This window comes from Terrapene carolina, unplaced genomic scaffold (assembly GCF_002925995.2).
Source record: "Terrapene carolina triunguis isolate 2854851 unplaced genomic scaffold, T_m_triunguis-2.0 Scaffold33, whole genome shotgun sequence".
Lineage (NCBI taxonomy): Eukaryota > Metazoa > Chordata > Testudines > Emydidae > Terrapene > Terrapene triunguis.
In genome coordinates, this window is record NW_020664384.1 from 1,885,639 (window position 1) to 1,908,508 (window position 22,870).

A 22,870-nucleotide genomic window follows, 5' to 3' on the forward strand; every position below is an offset into this window, starting at 1 on the left:
GCCTCTGGACCCTGCGCCGCCGGAGCCCGGGAGGTTAAGTGCCCGGCCGGCGGCTGGGGTCCGGAGGCAAGGAGGCTGCCCGAAGCCGGTAGCGCTCGGGCAGCGCGCATGCCTCTGGAACCTGCGCCGCCGGGGCCCGGGGGGGTAAGTGCCCGGCCGGCGGCTGGGGTCCGGAGGCAAGGAGGCTGCCCGAAGCCGGTAGCGCTCGGGCAGCTCGGCTCTTAAACAGAGCCGAAGAGTCAGGGGAGGAGCAGAGCTGCCATTTTCCCGGACATGTTCGGCTTTTTGGCAATTCCCCCCCGGACGGGGGTTTGAGTGCCGAAAAGCCGGACATGTCCTGGAAAAAGAGGACGTATGGTAACCCTAGAGTAATTCAAACTCAGTGGCCCTAACAGTAGACAACCCGTTGTTCCAGAAGGGGAGAGTCACTCAGCATTGATTCAGATAGTCTTTCCACTAGGTGTCAAGGCCCTCTTACAAAAAAAGATGTTCTAATCCACAAACAAGGTTGCAATGCAACATGGTCATGTTCCAAAATGAAAGTCACAGTACAAAGTGGAGCCCCTGAAAAAGAATGGGGTTCACAAAACAAAATGGAGCTCACAATTTGAAACAGATGAATCCCCACTTTGTCACATTCCTAGCTGCTCTAATTGTTCACAGTATGCTTTATACCCGTCACATTGCTTTAATTCTTCTTCTGTTGAATTGCTGCTGCCCCTGCTGTGCTGCATTGTGTTGTCCATTAACAGTGTTTGGATGTACTTTGTACGTTCCACTGCAGGTGGGTTTTATCTAGAATGGTCATCAGTGGTGGTTGAAGGTTCCTCATCAGTTGTACCTGATATTACATATTTTTTTGGTATATTCTACTTGGACAGCAGGTCCCCAGTGTGCCTTGTTCAGGTGTCTATTATGTGCTGCTTACATAATAGGCTTTTCTTGTTTTACCCCCTCCATTGATTACTTGTGGTTGAAGAAAAAAGAATGATTCTTATGTATGTTTATGCTGCAAAAGTATTTGAAGCCTACTTAACATGTAAGTTGGCAGTAAGGCAGTGCACGTGCAAATGACAGTGAGATTTTTAGTGCTGGTTCTGGATGGAGGAGAGGGTGGGGCCGCTGCACAAGATCCCCAGAGCTGCTGCTGTGTCTTCCCTGCTGCTGCCTCTCTCCTTGCCTGGCTCCTGTGTGAGAGAATGTGCCAGGGCACAGGTGAGTAGGGTAGCTCAGCCAGCTTCCCAAGGGATTACGGGAGGCACCATGGCACATTATGACACACCCCATGCTGGAAGCGGACATGGCGGTGGCAAGGTTACCTCACTAGCTCACAGGGATGCTTTGCTCCTGCCCTGTGCACTGCTGCCGGCGTGCGGGAGTCCTGAAGGGAGGTGCCTGGCAGTGCCTAGGGCAAGTAAGAGAGTGCGGAGGGGGCTCCCTAAGTACACTCTCGCAAGCCAAACCCAACAGAACCCGACTACAAGGGTCATGTTGGGTATGAAAACAACTCAGTGCTCTCAAGCTCAGGTCGGGTTTGGATTGGCTGTGGTCTAGTCAGTTCCGGTTGGGATATAAAATTAGGTCTAACCAGATCTCTACTAAGCAGCACAGTGTGCCTTGTCAAAATCCCCATTCAGTGTGTATTTTGGATCCATCACTGCTTCAGAATTTGTAAGTACTTTAGCATTGCTGGCATGTACAGCTGACGAAAAGGTTGCAACCTTTACTCTCAGATGTGGCACTGGTAACAGTCATCCACAACTTCGCTCCCTCCACCTAAACTACCGTAATGAACTTTACCCTTGAAAACTGCCTCAGAGGCAAACAGTGGAGCAGCTGTCCTCCTTCTGCACAACTGCGTTGCCCTGTGGTGACTCTGTCCACTCAAGAATGGTGCAGTTCAGAATGGTGGGCTGCATTCTGTTATAGGGGCTCCACTTTGTTTTGTAACTTTCATTTCAGAGTGTGAGCATGCTCTGTTGCAGCTTTTTTTGTGGATTACAGCATCCTTTTTGTATCCGGCGTTAGAAAGTCTGAAAAGCCAAGACAGAGTTGAATGACTCTCCCCTTCTGCAACAATGGGATTTCTATTGGTAGGGCTTTGAATTACGCTCTCCACAGAAGCTTTTGTGAATCTTACAAGCCTCGACTGTCCTGGGATCCAGAGCTTAGCTACCTCTCACCTTGTATCCCCAGATGGCAGCTAAGATATGGATGCTCTTGCTAGGACTGACCTCTTCTAGCATCAGCAATAGAGTTTTTAACTGAAGGCCTTCTTTAGAATTTTATCTATCTAGATATGAGAGAGACAGGGTGGGAGAGGTTATATCTTTTATTGGACCTACTCAGGGATAGTCAATAGGCAGACCCCATGGGCTAAATCTGGACTGCCAGATGCTTTTGAATGGACCACAAAATCTTTTTATTTACTTATTATTGTCATTATTGTTGGGGGGTGGGCGGCTATTATTTCCTCTGGAGTCTGGACCTTGACTATACCTTGACCAAGAAATTTGGACCTGACAAAAAATAATTGACTACCCCTGGCTCTGTTGGTGAAAGATAACAGTGAAGATGTTACCTCACCCATCTTGTCTCTCTCATATCCTGGGACCATTTTTTAAAAGTACATTTTTGTTGCATTAGGCATTTTTATTTAAATTGTACATATAATTTGAAACACTGAGAGAAACAGCACTCTGTGGCAGTGTGGTGAAAGCCACTGGGCAGCACCAAAATGAGTCTTAAAAGATAACACTCAAAGCTGTAATGGACAATGAAATTTGAACCCCAGAAAACTGTTCCACATTAAAATGAATTTTTGAGGGGTGATAAACATATTTTCTTTCTTCTGTCTGGTTAGTTTTATATATAATATGTACAGGTAAACCACAATTATCTAATTAGCTTGTAGGACATCCAGAACTTGGTAAATCTGCATTTTGGAAAAGTTACATTCCAAGGGGGAGGAGAATGGTTGGTTGGTTTTTCTTTTGTTTTGTTTTGTTCTTGGTTAATATTTGTTTTTTTGGGTGGGGGAAGGGAAATAAGTTTTTGAATTTCAGATAACAGGGTTTCAGGCAATCCCAAGTTCATAGCTTTTTGAAGTTTTGTGACAAATCATAGTTACGAGAATGATACTAGAAATTAAGATGAAACATCATACTCATGTATGCTATTGAAAGTGTGTGCAGTCTTTTTTAACATCCATGTTCTTTAGATGCACAATTTCCTAAGGAAGTTCTGTACTCTCTACATTTTATAATTCCTATCTGTATAAACATTTTTTAAGATTAAAACACTGGACTTTTCCTTTAACTTTTTTTTTTTTAAACTATGGTACCTGTGGCTGTTAAATCTGTTCTGTTAATTGTGAACATAATAAAGTTCCTGCATGTGTTTTGCATCTCTTGGAATAATATGTTACACATTTTAGGTTAAAAACTTACTTTGATTAAAATTTTAAATAGTAGAATTTGTTAATTTCTTGTATTTGCCTCCTTGCTGACATGTTGCAATATTGAGATTTGAAGACATTTTTAGTGCATAATGGTTTTAATAAATAATCTTTCTTTTCATGGAAGCTATTGAAATAAACAAAGCACAGAACGCTTAGGGGCATGTGAGCATTAGAGAGTCCAGAAAGACAAATATAATGTTGAATCTTTGCAAATGGATGAGTAGAGTAAGAATAGAACTGATGAAGCAGCTTATTGCTTTGAGAGGTAATTGCTATAGTACTGCAGAGGCAATTCCAAGCACCATTTGAGTATAAATGTTAACTCTAGTAATGGACGAGCTCTTGTGCAGAAACAATGAATCTAATCTGGGAAACAATGAATAGGAAATAGCTGAGCTTTCTTGCTTCCTTGAAGGCTCAGTTTGTCAGCCAGGAGATCTCCTATTTGACTTCAGTGAACTTTCAGCATCTTTTGGGAGGTTAATACCACACTTCTGCATTTAACTGACCAAAGTTAACTTGGATGGAAGGGTTATGACCTTATGACTTACGGAAACAGAGCTATCTATTGCAAAGCATGACGTAGGCCTTAAATCATATCTGTTTCAGGATGAAAGCTTTATGATAAGTTAAGGTTAGAAACAATCATTACAAAGTTGTAACTATGTAAACTACTGGAATTTTGTAACTATATATTCTACTTGAAGTATCTGAAAAAGAAATCTGGACATGAAAAATTCACAGTTGTTTCCACAAACAGCTTCTGACTTTGTATCCCTGCCCCCATCCCATCCACCTGCCTTATTGTGTGGTATCAGATTTATATACGGATATTATTGAGACTTTTTTGCTGTGGGTAGAAAGCTGAAGCAGACGAGAATCTTCATTCTGCTTGATAGCCATCTTCAGTGTGTGACAAGGGAGATGAGAGGTTGGAGTTATGAATCTTTGGCCTTGTTGATTTTTTCCAATATGAACTAGAGCCAAAAATTATGTCTCTCCATGAGATATTTCAGTGGTTTTTATTTGTTTATATCTTTACTAGATTCATGGTCTGATCCTTAAGGATTTGTGGTCCCTAATGGAAATGTGGAAGTGGTACGGTGGTAGGTGACTGGTGATGTGAAATAAAATAATTTAATTCCCAGTCTTTCAAATTTCTTTCATAACAATACTATTATAATGTTTTATTTTAAAGGTTATCTGTTTATAACATTAACTCATCTTAATGGAGCCTTGTCTGGAGATTTTCTGAATTTCTTTAGAAAGTATTTTAAATTTTGATATGTGAAAACTAGTTGATCTGTTTCTTTCAGTTAAAGAATATAAATTGTTATAATTGTAGAGATGGTCTAATGATGGTACATGATGGTGTGTGAAATACAATACAAAGTACTAGATCAATCATACATTCTGCCAAACGAATATATAATCTCTTTCAACCCAAGTGGTTTAACTAACATAGTTTACAAATTTCAGAGTAGCAGCCGTGTTAGTCTGTATCCGCAAAAAGAATAGGAGTACTTGTGGCACCTTAGAGACTAACAAATTTATTAGAGCATAAGCTTTCGTGGGCTACAACCCACTTCTTCGGATGCATACAAAGTTTACAAAGCCCACATGAACTCCGCTGGATCCTGATAAAGCAGTCCAGAATTCTAAAATCTGCACTGAATAATCCCTATGGTCTTTTTGATGGTAAGTGAAGCTTTTCTTAAAATTTACCACCACTGCACCATCACCAGGGACCAGCAAGGGAGAGCTGTGTTGTAGACAAAGCACTGGTGGCTACCTACATTCTTACTCCTGTGCCTTTTCAATTTCCCTTGAGCAGGGTTAGATCACATGGTAGTAGAAATACCAGTGACTAGCGCTCCCACTATTGGCTTGCCCTTAGCAGAGCTGCATTGGTGCTGATGAAATTGTGGGAAACTTAAGTAAAAGCTCTGTGTAGATGCAGACTGAAACGCTCCCATTATATATGTTAATTGAAGAGCGTGGTTCTGTTGATGTGGTATGGAGTCAGAACTAATGACCTTAGATTAGCACCCTGTTGTACAGCACTGAAAGAAGCCCACAAAAAAATTAATTTCCACTTTTTATGGGAGTAGAAAACAAATTAAAAAGTTCTCCTGGAAAAAAAGGAATTACACTAGCAATTCTGTTCTTTATTCACTCTAGTGCATTATGAGAAATGCATACTTATGACAGAATAATACTGAAGTACAGATAATGCAGAAGGTGATAACATAATTCATGAGACGGGAGGGGGATTCATAATTCAGTTGACTGTAACACGTTGCAGTGTTAAGGGTGACATAGTTTGCTTTCCCCATTGACTTAAGTGGGATTTGAATCAGTCCATCACTTTAAAATACAAACTCTAAAAAATTTCAGTCCTGCTTGGAAATATGACACTTAATCCTTTGAGGACTCAGACAAGTATCAGAGTAAAAGAACTGCTTTCAGATACAAGCAATACAAAAAGACATTTGCAAATTAATTTTGGTAAAAAGTTACTCCTAGCAAGTAGAAGAGACTGAGTTATACAACTGAAAATGTTGTATCCATAGTCAATAAAATATCAAATTGGGGCTACTAATGCATCTTGAGGGTTGTGGCGAAACCACTTATCTTCCTACTTGTGGTTCATTATTATGTCATAATAGCCACCATTTATAACTTTATAATTGCACCCATTATTTGTTCTGTTATAGGCAGCACAACTAGCAATGCCTGTAGTTAAGGTTGCGCAACATTGTTGATTATAAAACTCTTTTTGGTTGCTTATAACTTAATCGCAGCTCTACTCATTTAGGCTGAAATTTTCCATACAGTACTTGGTGTCTGCCACTGGCTGAACTTTTTTGGAAAACTTCAGCAAAAGAACAGTTAAATGATTTTGCAGAATAGGGTTAGGGGAAAATGTGCTTTCCCCATGCTAAAAATTCTTGCAACCATTTGGTTGAAAAGCTCTAGTGCTTCTGTGCTTGGGACATGGAATATGGCCGGTAGGCTGCCCTGGGGCGAGGGATGTGCCTTTGACACGAAAAACTGCCCAGATTTGGCCAACTTACAACACTTTGGAAAATCTCAGTTCATGCTTGCTCAGTAGAGACTTGTTAGAATTTGGCAGCTCACTTCTCAGAAGAATCTGTCCACAATAAGCATCCTCCAGCCCAGAGGTGAGGCAGCTGAGCAGGACTTTTCATGCAATTGCTGCTGCAGGCCCTGTGACACCAGGCACCAGAACACAGAATAAAGAGATGTTCTTTTCTGTGCTCTCAATGGACCCCTTGCTTGCACCCAGGCAGCCGAGAGGAGGGGGAGGAGGAAGTAGCCTGACCGAAATGCAGAGGGAAAGGGCTTGTAGAGTAGGTTGGGACAAGAGGCCATTGGAATAGGACAAGGATGAGGAGTTAAGAGTTCTAAAATGAGCTAAAACTCTTCCTAGGAGTCATGAGTTAGCAATTGGGATGGGGAGCCAAGGGGGGGCTGATGGAAACCTGGAACCAGAGGATATGGGGAGACTGGAACTGGGACAAAGGCTGAATGAGCCCAGAAGCAGAGGGAATCAGGCTTGTGGGGGAGTGGGAGTTGGGCGTAAAGGTTTGAAACCAGCAGAGAACACTTAGGACCTGAAACAGAATCAAGGTTCTTGAGTATCAACATTCCTCTGCTGCTAAGAAATAGCTGTGAAACCCACTGGCAAAATATGTGCCCCATCTCCCTCTAGTGGCTGGCTGTACTATTGCTTTCAGTTGTTGTGTTAACTCCAGTGACAGAGGCCTGTGCTGTGGACTAAACTTTCTGATCCTTCCGATGAACCATGTTGGAGTTGATGCTGTTTCTACGTGATGGACTTCCTATTTTTTTAGTTTGTTTCTTTAAAAACTTAGGAAATTACATGCATGCAAAATATTACATTCAAAGAATGTTGAAGTTGGAAAGGAAACACCCAAAGGCTAGAAAATGTCAGACCGTTGCCTATGTGTATGCATTATGATATATTCCTTAGCTGCATGATGAAATGATATTTTTCCACAAGTTCCCTGCCTCATTTGCTTCAAAATTTGAAAGGTGATTAGTGAATAAGGTGGGGTGGGAGTGTCATTGCAAGAAGAGTGAAGGGATGTTCTCAAGGTTTAGGCAACTGAATGTCACCCAGGAGGATTGGATTCTATCCCTGCCTCTGGCACAGAGATCCTGTGTGATGCTGGGCAAGTCACTTAAACCAAACTTTTTGCAGGTGGCCACTAATCAAGTAGTCATCATTTTCTGCGTGCACAATTTGAGACACCTGGTGTTTGATTTGAAGAGTTGAGCACTCTCAACTGCAACTAAAGTCATTGGGAGCTGTGATCTGAACAAATAAAGTACTATAAAATGCTACTTTATCTGAAAACTCATCATAAGCTTCTAAAACTGAGCACCCAAAATTAGTGGACACTCTTGATATTGTGTCTCTGCCTTCATTCCCCATCTGTAAAATGGAAATAATACCACTATACCCTTATGAGGGAAGGTAAAGATAAATTCACTGAGATACTACAGTGATGAGTGCCATTGAAAAGCCCATGAGGAAACTAATAATTCTCGATTCAGTGCACGATTTGGATAGTGTGCAGTAAATAAGACATGGAACCACACGTTGAACAATGAGAATAAAATGAAATATCGAATAGCTGCTCATTCAGTGAGCATTGTTCATCCTGTGCACTGAATGAGAGAGGGGCATGTGCAAAGAATAGTATGTGATCATGTAAATTCAAGACTATCATGATTACTACTTGGGGGTGGGGCAAATTAAAATTGCACAGACACCTTAATTCTGGCATTTCCAAACTTGAGAATGCTTGACTCTGCAACCTTTAGGGCTTGTCTAGACGAACAGTTAGTGCATGGCAAGCTGGGGTGTCAATCTACCTTGCACTAGCTTGACATGCATTAACTGTTCATGTGAACCAAGCCCCCTAAAAGTTCCCTAGTGTACTTTGATCTACTTCCTTTACAAAAGCAGCAGAGTCCTGTGGCACCTTATAGACTAACAGACTTATAGGAGCATGAGCTTTCGTGGGTGAAACTTTACAAAGCAGACTAGATCGAAGTGCAGTAGGGAACTTTTAGTTCATGGTGGCAGGTTCCACATGGACAGATATTGTGCAGCAAGCTACTGCAACATAGATTTACACCCCAGATTGCTGGACACTAATTGTTGTCTGGACGAGCCCTTAAAGTTCTTTTAATGTAGCTTTTTGGATGTAATATTTATTAAATGTTAAATGTATTAAACATCTGTGAAGCTGATGGGGTGTGTGTGTGTGTGTGTGTGTGTGTGTGCAAGAATATTTCATCTGATCTTTGTTTTGAGTTTTTGCAGTATAAAGTTGGGGATGACTGGGCGGATTGATTTAAATCAAAGTGATTTAAATCACCAATTTTGATCATGATTTAAATCAAGCAGAAATGTTCATTTAAATCATTGCTTTTTATCATGTTTTGCATTCATACTTTTTTGTTATTTCCCCTAAAGAAAGTTGATTCTTATTGGTTCAGAACCATTAAAACATGTTGATTTGCAACCAGATATACTCCTTACACTAAATTTGGTGCTGCTTCTTGCAAAACCTTTTGATTTTTTTCTAGCGTTTAAATATACATTTTGTTAAACTTGGTATCTGACAGAATTGTGATTAAAATGTAACCTGCTTGTGAGTTTAAAACAGTAACCTTAAATTTTAAATATCAATTCTTGATTGAAACTTTTTACCAAGTATTAGCTTGAAAATCTTTGCAGCAGAGACAGAAACGTCTTGTAATGGAGTGCCACAACTGCTGAGGCATAATTAAAAAGACCAGGTAATAGTCCTTTTAAATTTGTATTCCCACTTCCTTTGTTTCCTGGCTTGTTAGAAGACTAAAAGAAAACTTTCCTCTGCTGATTTTGTCTTTTTTCTGGAAGCACGGTAGTTGGCGTCGCTCAATTTTATTTATATGTTTGTCCAGCATCAATGAAGTCATCAGTACTGCGCACAGGTCGTAGAATGAGCAGAATAAGTATAAGTTTGTGTTAGGTCCTAGCAAAGTGGTGGATTTAAAAAAATAACATACTGAATAATCAATGTATATCTGTGGGCTAAATTCTTCCTTTAAATATGTTCAGAGATGCACGTTAGTGGGACTTGTACGTGTGCATGTTTGAGGACAGACATTGGCCCATTAGACCTAAAATGGTTGATATGCTTTTATTTAAAACAGAAATACAAGTGGAATTGCTTACCTCATGAATTTGCCTGAAATACCAGTGGTTCCGTGAGTATAAGAATGGTATTACTGTAATACCTCTTAACCATATCCTGTTTGACAATACAATAAGCAGGGGAGAGATGATTTACATTAAGATCTAGTTTACTTCTCCAGTGCTTCAGAGCAGAAATGTTTCCATGGTGAGGAAATTTTAATATTCCCTGTGTAAGGAGTTTGAGACAGGTCAAGGTTGCTTTTAGGCCCCCATGTGTCTGTTGTTAATGCAAATTACTATCCCTAATTACTGCAACATTTTTGTTGAGGCTGTGAGCCACTAATATTGATTTTATGAACATTGCCGGTATTTTCAAAGCCATATTCACGTCTAGCAATTTATCCCTGTTGCTTGCTGCTGAACTGTAAAATTCAGATAGTGGTAAGGCTTCACAAATATGTGAACTTTGCCAGTGTATCGAGTAATGTCTTGAACTGCCTCTGAAAAATCCTGTCACCACCACCATTACGCTGAGTCAAAATGTCAACAATATCTTGTAAACTAGACACTGCAGTCTGTGGTGCTGGCTGAGATAGTGTCAAGGGAATACGCAGAAACAGCTGTTGAAGGATCAGCGTTCCAAAACCAACAAGACTGAGTCACGTTTGCTTAGCAAAGGAGTAAAATGCAATAGCAACATGAAGTATGCACACCTGCACAATAGGTTAAATAAAACATAAAGAAACTCTTGAGCTGATAGGTACAAATATTTTCTTTCTTAGCTGCCTTCTATAACAACTCTTTCTTTCAAAACTCTTGATGTAACTTGGAACCAAGGTGATGGATATATTAGAATAGCTGGAAACAGCATCACTCTGATGCCAAATTTGGGTGCAATGTCAGCGGGAATAAGAGTATTTACCATGACCGAGAGAAAGAAGTTGGCAATTCAAGTTGTGCACTAAATAAAGGGATCTGTACCATTGTAAAATTTGCAGTTGTATTCCATACGATTGGAATTTAACTTCATTCCATTTGTGCGCTAGTCTGTAAGCCCCCGACCCGCTCCTCATTCAGGCCTCTCATGAATACCCACGTTCACTGTGATGCACTCAGAAACAGATACATACACATATACACACGCACACTTTTTAAACTATGTTGTGCTGTCCACACCTTTGTCTGTGTAACTATGTAATTTTTGCTGTAGTCCATCTCATCCTCCCCCCGGCCCCATCCTGTTGTTGTTGAGAGAGTTGGTTGTCAGAAATTAAACTCCAATATGGTTTCTTCAGCTTGTTCTGTGGGTGTGGACCCCTGTGCCCCCACGTAGCCCATTGAGGTCAGTGGGGCTCTGCATGGACGCAGGAATCTGCCATACATGCAACAAGTTGCAGGATTGGGTCCTAATGTTGGTAATTCTTCAGCACAGAGATTGTGGGTCTTTACTGGTGCTGTGAAGTGCCTATCACACTAGGGTGCTGTGAAATTATCACCAATAATAAGTGCCAGTAAAACTAATCCAACAAAACCAAGCATGACTTTTGATTAAAAAAAAAAAAAAGAAGAAGATTGGTTAGCTGGGGTGTTTCACTGCATCTCTTCTGTCCTGAACAACAATTAAAGTATTTGAGTTGTCTTGTGAGTGAGAATGTTACGGCCACGTACAGTATAGAATACATCATTTGTCACAGAAGCACCATAATATTAGCACTCAGTGTTGGCCTTACCACGCATGTGCCGCAGTCTCATCTCGGATGACAGCACCAAAATTTGGTTCAAAGTCTACATCTGTGAATATAAATACTTACAATAATACCAAAACTTGAGACTTTAACCCCTTTTGGCACAGCACCTGAACAAACTCTGCCTCTATAGCGTAGCTCAGTGGTTCTCAACTGGGGGACCTGGTTTCTCCCAGCTGGGGGTGGGGCAGCTCCAGGTTTAAAAAAAGGAGCGAAGATGGGACATGATTCAAAAAAGGTTGAGAACCCCTGGTGTAAGTGATATGAATCCAGGGTTGTGGTAAAAGACTATGATGCTATTATTTCTTGGTAGGTCTGTGTCATTTCTTGAGGGTGTGGGAAAGGGATGCTCCCTGAGTACTGTGGTAGTAATATATTGAGTGCTGCTATCACAGTTGAATCTGAGGAGTATATGAGACAATATGTTAGTGTTGTTTTCTAGTATAACAGTGCTGTTACTATTATTTTAGTTGTTTTCTGTAGTACATGCTTGATATATCACAACACATATTTAAGTTGCATATTTGTGCTGCGCCGTTTATAGGATTGTGTTGTATACATTTAGGACAGTATGATGAAACCATCAGGCTTAGCCAAAGTCCGACTACTCTCTGTTATTTTTAGTTCCTTTTTAGACGTATTCTCCGTAAGCAAAATTAAAATGCAAGTTCAGGTTCTTCAACTCCAATTTCTCATTTTCTTTAATAAGAGGAAAGTATGTCTGATAGTAAAACTGACTTGTGTATCATCTAAATAGTCATCTTTGAATGCAGATTTTCAAAATCCTCAATAGTGATTGAAAAAGTAATGACTACTTTTATGGTGAGACTGGAACCCTACTTTAGAAGTCTGTGGGATGGCTGTGTGCGTCCAATGAGAGGCCAGCTGTTTCTAGGAACTGTGGGGAACAAAAATAAACCTTTAGATTTTAAATTCATTTTGAGAAAACCAAATACTGTATCAATATGCCAGTACTTTTGGTTCCTTCTGAATGATTCACATCAAAATCTCTGGAAGACTGTGTGTGTTTTAATCTATCTTCACAGTACTCCCCATGCAGTGATGTGTATAAAACCAGTTCTGTGACATATTGCCCTTGGGGGAGAGTCCTGTAGAATATAGTATACGCTTTTAGCAAGAACATAATTTTCTAGAAAGCTTAAAAAAAATGCAAAGGATATTGTTAACTTCTGTAGGTTTTTAGAGTAATTGCAGGAGCCTAATTGCCCCAGTCATCATAGTCTTTCTTTACTTCCCACCACAGTGCCTCCTGTGAGGCTCCAAAGTGTTTAGGCAAGTGGCTGGTCCTGATATTGTCTTACACGTTAGAATTCACTATTGTCTACCCAAGGCCGTCTGTGGTGTAGTCAGGTGCTTGCAACCAGCATAAAACATAGTATGCACAGGATATGTCACTCATATGAGGGGTATATAAGCACAATTTTCATGTAAGGAAGAGGAGTATTGTTTTCCAGTAATTGAATTCCAGGTAAATAGCTCACTATGTCTCTAGCTAGACCTTGTTTGTTTGGTGATCATTTCTTAGTCACACTGAATTCAATATTTGTGCTCCCAGCTACAAGTAACTTCTATGTGGATTTGTGTTCGTTCTCATGAATTGTCTACAAACTATCAAAAATGTGCTACTTCCACTGATGATCTTAAAGCAGATGCAGAACATATTTTTACCACTCTAAATATTTTTAGATGACCCTGGCCTAGCAATAACTTTTCTACGGGTTCACATATCAGATTTGTTTAGAATTCTACACCAAAAAACACGATTGCGGTTAGGGACTGCAAATATAACAACAAAATGTTGTGCATTCACATGGCAAAATGAATTGCTTTTATATAGCTAAACACAGCTGGATCTTTGATGTGTACAAGTAAATCGTTTTTGTAGTGCTTTTCCCTGCGCCTTCTTAAATTGGCTTTCCTTTGTTTGTTCCATTACTGTTTGTTTATTCAGAGTCCTACAGTCAGAAACCATAGAAGCCTTACTTTCAGCATTCTTAGGGAAAATGTCCAAGACTAGGGGTCTTTCAACCTGGAAGTCACAACCAGGTGACAGAGGGTCATGACCACGCTGCTCTTCCCATATTGCTAAAAGGATGGGTTGTCCTGGAGTGGGAAGAAGATCACAGTATGTAATAGGTGAGACCCATTGCCCAAGACACACTACAGGGTTGGAAAACCTTACCTTGCCTTGTACTTAAACAAGATGGTCTAGTGTGGTTGTGATTCAGACACTCTTGTTTGTCCCACCTGAGTACCAAAGTGAATTAAGCTAAACTGAATAAAGGCCACTTTAATTCTGAATAACATCATGCACACTAGGATTTAATGTTGTTTAACTAACCCATTTCAAATTCAACCTTTTTGTTAATTTGGATTAATTTTCCAGGATGCTCCTGTGTAGACAAGCCCTTAGTTCCAATGGCTAATGATTTTGTCCCATGTCTTAATATGTGTTTGAACAGCACCTAGCACATAATGGGAGCTACCAGGATACAAATAATAATAATATGTGAGTTTGAGTAAGTTAATTGTTATTATCACTCATTGCCGTCATTTTCTGATGATAATAATTACTCATTATGATCTAGGATGTGTACGTGTTTAAGAAAATATCACTTAGCGCTGAAAGCATATGGCCATCGGCTTCATTCATCTGTTTGAACCCACCTCAGTCATTTTACAGAATTCCAGTGCAAAGCAACTGTCTGATCTCCAAGAGCAGCATAAAACATGCACACCCAAGACATTAATCAGTTGGCACGATCTGGTATGGTTAATACAGGGCCTTTCCCCTTCCAGTGCATGGAAATGGGCTTCATATTGGCATCCTGCTATGTTAGCAGCAGAACAAAATCCATATTTATCTTTTTGTTACTGTTTCATTTCCAATATATGCATTAAATCTCACTGCATTGCTCTCCAGAGTGCCAGGCTGATGCTTTTTGAGAGGGGGCTTCCTTGTCACACTTCCGCGAGGTTCTGAATAAGCCATTGTCCAATTTCTCACCTAGTAGGTGTTTTATTGCTAACTCAACAAAATCTGTTGATTCTTTCAGTGATGACAAGGTGGTAGAAGAGCAGCCGGAGGAAGAGGAGGAAGTAACGGACGTGGAGGACGAAGATGCTGATGATGATGACGATGATGGTGATGAGATTGAAGAAGAGGCAGAGGAACAGTACGAAGAGGCCACGGAAAGAACTACCAGCATTGCTACCACAACCACCACTACTACCGAATCGGTAGAAGAGGTTGTTAAAGGTAAATTAATGTTTGTTTAGGTTGGGGTCTGTGGAATTGATCTTACTGGTGTGTATTTGCCCTTTACTACTAAAAATGTTCCAAACAGCAAAATATCCTAAGTTGCTACATCATTATGCTTTGTCTTTATATGATTTGCAAGTTTTTTTCCTTTTATATCTAATCTTAGGATACATGGATAGTGATTGCCACATATTTTTGAGATTATTTTCACAAACAGCATAGTAAACTACATGAGAAGAAACAGTGTTGTATGCTGGTAAAACAATTTATTGTGAAAGAAAAGGGAATGTTGATATCAAGTGGAAAAGGTGTGTTAGAAAGCACTATTAGGTAGGACATTGTCTTACATTAACATGTTCTGGTTAGCTATTTTATTCAGATTCTTGGATTTTTTACGTCCAGCATTTCTCAATAATAAGCAAATAATTAAATTTAAAAAATCCTATAGTTGACCTAGTGTATGGGTTAAAGATTACAAATAATTATAAACAAAATTACAATGTATGTTTGTTGTCTATGGGGAAAAAAGAAACAAATAACATAAACGGGGTAAAATAGATTTTAAAATATGCTCCATTTGTATGTTCTTCTATATGGTGTCATTAAAGCAATTTAATTTTTTTGATAAATTTGAATATTAGCCTACCCATAGGCAATTTGACAGTCCAAATCATGGTAGAATTTTTTTTTTCTGTTCCTCTTCCCTTGTACAATTTATTCTTTAAAGGAGCGCTTCCTAGATTTCTATATGATTTGGAACTATTCTATATGGTGTAATATTTATATAATCCAGGTATTAGTTTTCTATATTGCTCATCTCCCTGGTAGCATTGTACTTATCAAATGTCTTTATGATGATCTTCTACCTCCTAAGAAATGAGACACAGGTAAAAGCCAGGACAAAACATAAAATGAGCTGAGTTCCTATGAGTTAAAATGGAAGGAGTTGCAACTTAAAACATTCAGAGACAAAATGACCATGAAATGGCTGTAGTGGAACTAACACAGACATTTCAGTCCTGGTTCCCTTAGTCCTTTCCTGCTGCTATTGGAATTGAGGGACACAGACCCTTAAAAGTGTACACACTGACCTTCCTATCCCTTCCCTGTGGCAGGGTTGTTCTGCCCTGTTGGCTGAAGTTTATGTTGTCTGGTGGTAGGGAGGACAGCACAGGATCGATCTTAGCTATGATTTTCATTCCATGATGAAATATGTATATAATTGAATGGAATTACCCTATAGACTCGTTCGTTAGCTCGTTCATTTATAAGCTGACCCCCCCCAAGATGGTTAGGTAAAAATAGCAAAAACTGTATGACCCTTTCATAAGCCGACCCTATGTTTCAGGGGTTGGCAAACTTTGGCTCCTGGGCCGTCAGGGTAAGCCGCTGGCGGGTCGGGACGTTTTGTTTATTTGGAGCGTCTGCAGGCATGGAGCCCCTCAGCTCCCTGTGGCCGCGGTTCACCGTTCCCAGCCAATGGGAGCTGCGGGAGGTGGCGCCACTTCCCGCAGCTCCCATTGTCTGGGAACGGCGAACTGCGGCCACAGGGAGCTGAGGGGCTCCATGCCTGCAGACGCTCCAGATAAACAAAACAACAATGTATTAGATATTCAGTTCAATGGTTCTATAGAGTTTAAAATTATCAAATTTTAGTGTAGACCCATTTATAAGCCGACCCCTGCTCTTTGATGCGTCGCTTTTTTACTAAAAATATTCAGCTTATGAATGAGTATATACGGTAAGTAGCTAACCCGGAAAGGGTACGCTTCCTTTATTAACATTTTCTGTCCTTCCTTATTTTTTCTCCCTGTTTCAGGTGAGTGCTATGATCAAATGAATTGATGCTTGAGTAAAATTGATTCGCAAGGGCTTCCTTCTTAGGCAGAAAAAGCTCTTATTTATCTGAACTCTGTCTCTTGAGTCTTCGATTCAGCCACTGGAGAACCAGTGTGAGATGAAAGTAAAAATCCCAGTTTAAATCTTTAAACTGCTTAAATGTATTTCCATATGTGAGCTCTTACTGACCAGGGATGAAACACCCTGTCCTCACTGGTAAATGAATATTTAAAAAGATACACTTCAGTTTAATGGGATTGGGGATGAGTGGAAATGAGAACAAATTAGGTACAGCATGTCTTTTACCGAAGCTGAAATTTCGAAGAGGTTAAGATGTTCAGTCTTCAGGCAACTAGGATGTTTAGTGCGAAAATAAACTACAAAAAAGTGAAGGAACACATTGAATTTATATAAAAATAGACTGTAACATATAAACATTGACATTCAGTGGTGCTGGTTTTAAGAGCCTAAAGATAATCGTCTTTAGTTTTTGCATGTAACATTGGTAAAGTGCATGTGTCATGAAGGCAAGAGTTTGGCTGCAGACAAGTCTAGTGTAATCAGGCTTGATGCCAGATTCCCTATGCAGCTCTCCTGAGGCACCTCAGCCCATCTCACCTTCAGCATCTTCATCTCTCTTTAAGTATGAGGCCTCTCGTGATGGGACTGTTACTTGTACCAAATTATTTGCATGTAGATGGCTATCCCTGATTATTTCATTGAGATGACTAAACTTTCATTGTCAAATTGTTCCACAGCTGCTTCTGCAGCTCTGATGACAGAGTTGTCCTCCTGGGACAACATGCTAATAGACTGGTCCACAGACCAATAACTGGTGGTCTGCAGAGAGCTGGCTTTTCTCATGGTATACGTTCATCTCCTTGTTTCCACTGGAAAAATGCATTGAAAGAAGCTAAAAATACGTTAGGAAATTAATCCGTTACTGTAAGATGTTGACGGTTGACACAGCGATGTTATGCTGTCGCACATGGGAGGAGAGTTGCTCTTCATGATTGCAAATAGGAAGGGGGTAGGGTCTGTGAGACTTTCTCTATTAAGATGTGGTCCATGCTAAGGAAGATGTTTGAGAACCCTTGTAGATAGGGCTTCTTTGCCATGGGTGGCTGACTAGCTTTAACCCATTTGGGTTACAAGTAAAACTAAGATCACTTTTCCAAAGGATTAGGGCAATGAAGTTTATACAGTGTATTTACTCCTGGGAGAAATCTGCGCCAAAGAATTCTATGCCAAAAAATTAAAAACTCTGCACACCATATTTTAATGTTCTGCATATCTTTGTCAAAATAACACAATATAATAACACCAGTTTTAGGGTTTTTTGGTAATTTATTTCAAAATACCTGTCAGTAAGTATGTCTGTAACAATACAGGGCACGCTGGAAAGCAGCTTCTGCCCTCTCTCTATACACGGCTGGCTGCTCTGGCCCTGAGCTGGCTTCCCTCTCTTTTCTGTTGCCATAGCAGCCCTGATGGGTGAAAGGTGTAATTGCAGCACCTCCCTGGCAGAATGTATTATTCTGCGGGGTTAGGGTGTGGGGGATCTGTAGGGGACATGAATTCTGCATGTGTACCAGGGTGCAGAATTCCCCCAGGAGTAAATACTCTCCATGCTTATTGCACATCCAATTTCTTCCTTATACTTTCTGGAGACATAATTGTTATTAGATCCATGATCATTAAAGAATGTGGGGAGAAGTTCTTCATGTTTTATAGGAGTTATTTTTCCTATGTCAAATCAGTGGAAGCTTGTTTTCTTCTCAAACCATAAATTAAACTCTTCTGATAATGGGTGATGCAAAGCCCAACCAAGTAAATGAACTGACTCCCATTAACGCCAATGGGCATTGGATCAAACCCTAAATAAATAAAGCATGTACGGAAACTGAAGCTGTATCGTGAAGACATTCATGCTGTCTGCTGTAGTTTCAACATGTCATGCTGTTTCTTATTCCTAAGCATGTTTTAACTAGTAGTGACCAAAATACCCATAGCAAAACAGCTCACAAATATATTTCCAACCATCAGGAGCAGAACAATTTTAGTCTTGTCTGAAAAATGCCAGATAGCATGAAAGTTCTCCTGAGCCAATAGCTCATCAGGCTGACACAGTAAAGGCACGTCAGTTACCTAGCCCGCAGTACACAAGGGAGTGATGTGGCCAGCATCATGTCTGCAGGCCTATGGCTGCCCTAATGCAATGGATCAGGTACCCATTTTGCATCTGGGTGAACTGGAAGTGGCTTTTCAGGGAGAGATTGAGTAAGAATCAAACCCACGGCTATCAGGATTGTCATCGGGTGCCTAAACCACTCAGCCACTGCACCCTGACAGATGGCAACCTGTTATTTCATGTCCTGTGGCAAACGTGTTTTTGAAAGCTGTTGTGTTTTTTAGCAGGTTTTTCTTTATTAAAGAGACTATAGAAAGGAGGGCTTTGGTGAATTCCTTTCCATTATCCTAGCACAATACTTAGCGATATGCACATGCCTTTGTCTGACAAGGGCATTTATGCTATAGGTTTTCAGATAGATTGAACACAGGAATCAGGAGTCCAGGATTCTGTATATATCTGTGCCACTAACTGGTTATCAGTTTGCAAGTCTGGCTGAGGAAGCTGTGTACCTTGACTGGTGGGCTTGAGGTCACAGGCTCTAGGGAACCCAGAAGCCAGCCCTTTTCAGTTCTATATTTCTCACCCCCATATGCTGGGAGATGTTATCCCTGAATTTGTATTCTTAAAGCTGAGTGACTGATTTCTGCAGAGTGCAGGAATGCAGGCACTTCACCCAACCTACATACCAAACAGGGGAAGTCACTTTGAAGACCAGTCATAACTAGCAGATCAGCTCTGGTTCTGCTGACATCACTGCCTTAATACACTATAAATTGTTTCAGAACCAGAAAATGATACTGAGATATCGAGGTCCCGGGGAGTTTTTGCTAGGATTGACTGAATCATGGAGAAACTCTGTTCTCCCATGATGTGTAATTGTTTGTGATTCCATTTCTGTTCTCCTTCAGCATGGCTGTTGATAAGCAACATTGTTCCTCTCTTCGCTTACATCAAAGAAAAGGCAATTAGATCTTGTTTTGAGTTTAATGCTTCCTGTCAACATATCGGTCAATTAGAGCTTATTTAAAGGCAAGCAGCAGGGCCAACACAGCAACCTGTTGAACATTTGGCAGCTTGCACACATACCATTCAGCAGATGTGGGAAATTCAGCAAAGGCTTGACCACCTGGTTTTCGTAGTGTTGCCAGTTAGGAATGATTTCACCATCCCTTAATTCAAACAGATTTGTTTAAATGTTTAGGAAAGAATTGAAGTGGTGCTCCTTGATGTGGCATTTTGAATGTGTTTGTAACCTGCAGTTGCACATGGGAATCTGAGCCAGCTTTCTAGCAAAAGAGAAGTGACATGCATTAGGTATGGCAGCTGTTAGCCTTATTGCTCTACTGTATCTTGTTTGCTATTCCCTTATACATTTCATAGATTCTTTAAATCCATTCAGTGACAGTTGCTACCTATTACAAGGCAAGTTATTTAGCTTATTATAGGGAAGTGCTGGTCCTGTCTATTGCAGGCTTTGATATAGTATTGGAGTATTAATGCCTTGTTCAAAATCAGTTCTGCTTTAGCCCACACTGACTTAATTGCTTTTCCTCCTTTTCTTCTGTGAAATGTTATTACCTTGGTTTAAGCGTCAGAACGTTTTATGTTTTTCTTCACCTAACTTAGGGTGAATTTGATTGGTCACCTGCTTGGGTGAAAAAATTTGAAAAGGGATAATAGACGTTCATATTGCATTTTAAGAAAATACCTAGACATTTGTACAAGAGTGTCCAATGTTATAACTATCTTTCTGTCAATTGACAAAAAGCATGTGTGATTTTCCTTACTCTTATGAATGTTAATATGCTCAGTCTAGCCTTGGTTATAGAGAACCATGTATTGGTACATTTTGATTAGTACAACTATGAATTTAATTGGATGTTTTGATTTAAAATTCAGTTGCCCCTCCATAAAAGGACATCTTTAAGTTGTCTTACATCAAATGAAATCTTTTTCACTGTTAACCAGGACTGCTGAATCATAAAAGAACATGTTTTTTAATCAAAATTCTGGGCCAAGGACAAACATATTGGAATACTTTATAGAGCAGTTCTGCTGTTTTACATAAGGATGAAAATTTCATTATGATCTATTGAATTTTGTCCTCTGCTAATCTGATTCTCCAACAGAAAATATCATTTTAATGTACCGCAACTGTAATGATCTAAAGCTTTGGTTTTATTTACTAATCTGTTTAATATTATCCTACATTATCATCATCTGTGGGGATAAGTCTTTTGGATGAGTGAAATGCATTTCTGTGCTAACCCTCTCAGTCAATGTGTCTGCTATGTTAATAAAATCATAGTGTTACGGGAAAGCTGCATCTCTTCTAAAACATACATAAAATGTGGAATTTTGTTGATCTAGTCTTACGTTCAAGCTGTCCTTTCTTTGCCACTTGACATCTTGGTTCTGAGTGAAGTTACTCTTCACACAAATAAAATGAAAATATGTTTTATACATTTCTTTTACATTGGAATTGGAAGGCTTTGTATTTTAGGCACAGTATACAACTATATTTTATTTATGCCCCAATTATTCCCTGCGAGTAGGCTCCAAGTCAACATTAGAGAGATTGATTCAATCTTAACTGGCAATTACAATTTTAAGGTATTTAACTGTTTTAAAGAATTGTTCTTTGGCATTGCATTTATAATTAATTGTTCAGCCTTTTTTTTTTTTTTTTTTTTTTTTTTTTAAATTCTCTCTAGAAAGTATCAATGCTGTTGTGAAGCTAATGCATAGGCTTTATTCCCAGAGCTGGTGCCAGCTCCACAGCTGCCTCCTGCTGAATTCCAAAAACCTCTTAGGTAATTAGTTTTTGTCTTTGAACGTTGAAATTAAAATTTGGCTGCTGGTTTCAGGCATATATTCAGAATAAATAATTTCTTCTTTAAATATTCCCTTGGGAATAATCCACATAGCAAAACAGTAGCGTAGATTTTTGACTAAGGAAAGTAGAAGTACAAACAAAATCAACAAAGGAGTAAACTTTATTTAAAATATAGTTCTGTATCTCTGAAGTAATTACATACAGGAGAGTAATGCTCCTGATGTATATGTTGGTACATCCATAGAGGTATACAAATAACCCAAATTAAGGGAATGGCAAAAGTACTGATTGGAATCCTAAATTGTAGTACCTAATGATGTTGAGCAGACACTTCGATGATGTTACATTTGCTAGGGCGATTTGATTCTTTTGCCCATTTTGTTACATTAATCATCTACACTGCAGTTTTATAGTGGAATATAGATTATAAAATATATTTTATTTTACACCTTATAAAAATACAAAAAATTACGGCCCCAGTTCATCAAACACATGCTTAAGTAAATCCCTAGTCACCAAAGTGCTTAAGCATGTGAATTTTAAGCCCATGCTAAAGTGCTTTGCTGAATCTGGGTCTACATGAATACAACATAAAGGTTGCACAGATAGCCACTGAAATACAAGCAGTTTAAATATTATGAGTCTATCTGCAATAACTTGTCTTTATCACACACTGTGGCATATTTTATTGTATACACTTTCAATTTTATGACATAAATAGTAATATGAAGCTGCACATTCAGAGGATAATCCTGGAGATAAAGCATAGTATTGGGAGTCAGGAGATTTGGGTTTTGTTCCCTTTCTCTGCCAAGGACTTTCTGGGTGCAAGTCGCCTAACTTCACTATGAAACTGGGACTTGGCTGCATCATAGGACTGTTGTTAGGGTGAATTTTACATATTTCTAAAGAGCTTTGGGATTCCCAGATGGAAGGTGCTATAGAAGGTCAAAGTGTTGATGTCATAGGAAAAAATATTGGAAAATGCTGGATAGTTACAATAGAGCAAAGTTATGGAACCTTGACTTTTGCTTTTCCTGATTGTTGATTAATTTAACTATGGGTCTTTGAGATTTCCAAAGGCACTAAGTGGAGTTAGAAACTTAGCTCCCCTGGAAACCAGTTGGTCGTCTAATTCCCATTTTTGTCTTTAAAGAAATACAGTGGATATTTTCAGATTTCATTCCCTAGATTTTTTTAAGAGTGAAATTTTGGTTTTCCCACAGAAGTTTTTAAACCATTTTGAAAAAAGAAAACCAGAAACATTTGTTTCAAATTAACATTTTGAAATGAAGTAAAAATATTCATTTCATTTCAGCTTAAAAATGTAAC

At 39.5% G+C, this 22,870-nt stretch overlaps 1 protein-coding gene across 4 annotated transcripts in view; it reads left to right on the forward strand.

Annotated features, from left to right (window-relative positions):
- Positions 1-22,870, forward strand: part of LOC113406632 (amyloid-beta A4 protein) — a 322,356-nt gene that overhangs the window by 162,422 nt on the left and 137,064 nt on the right. For all 4 annotated transcript variants that reach the window (XM_026652412.2, XM_026652414.2, XM_026652421.2 and 1 more), the window contains exon 6: positions 14,524-14,726. In XM_026652412.2, coding sequence (XP_026508197.1) covers positions 14,524-14,726 — 203 coding nt within the window. The remainder of the gene's footprint in view (positions 1-14,523; positions 14,727-22,870) is intronic.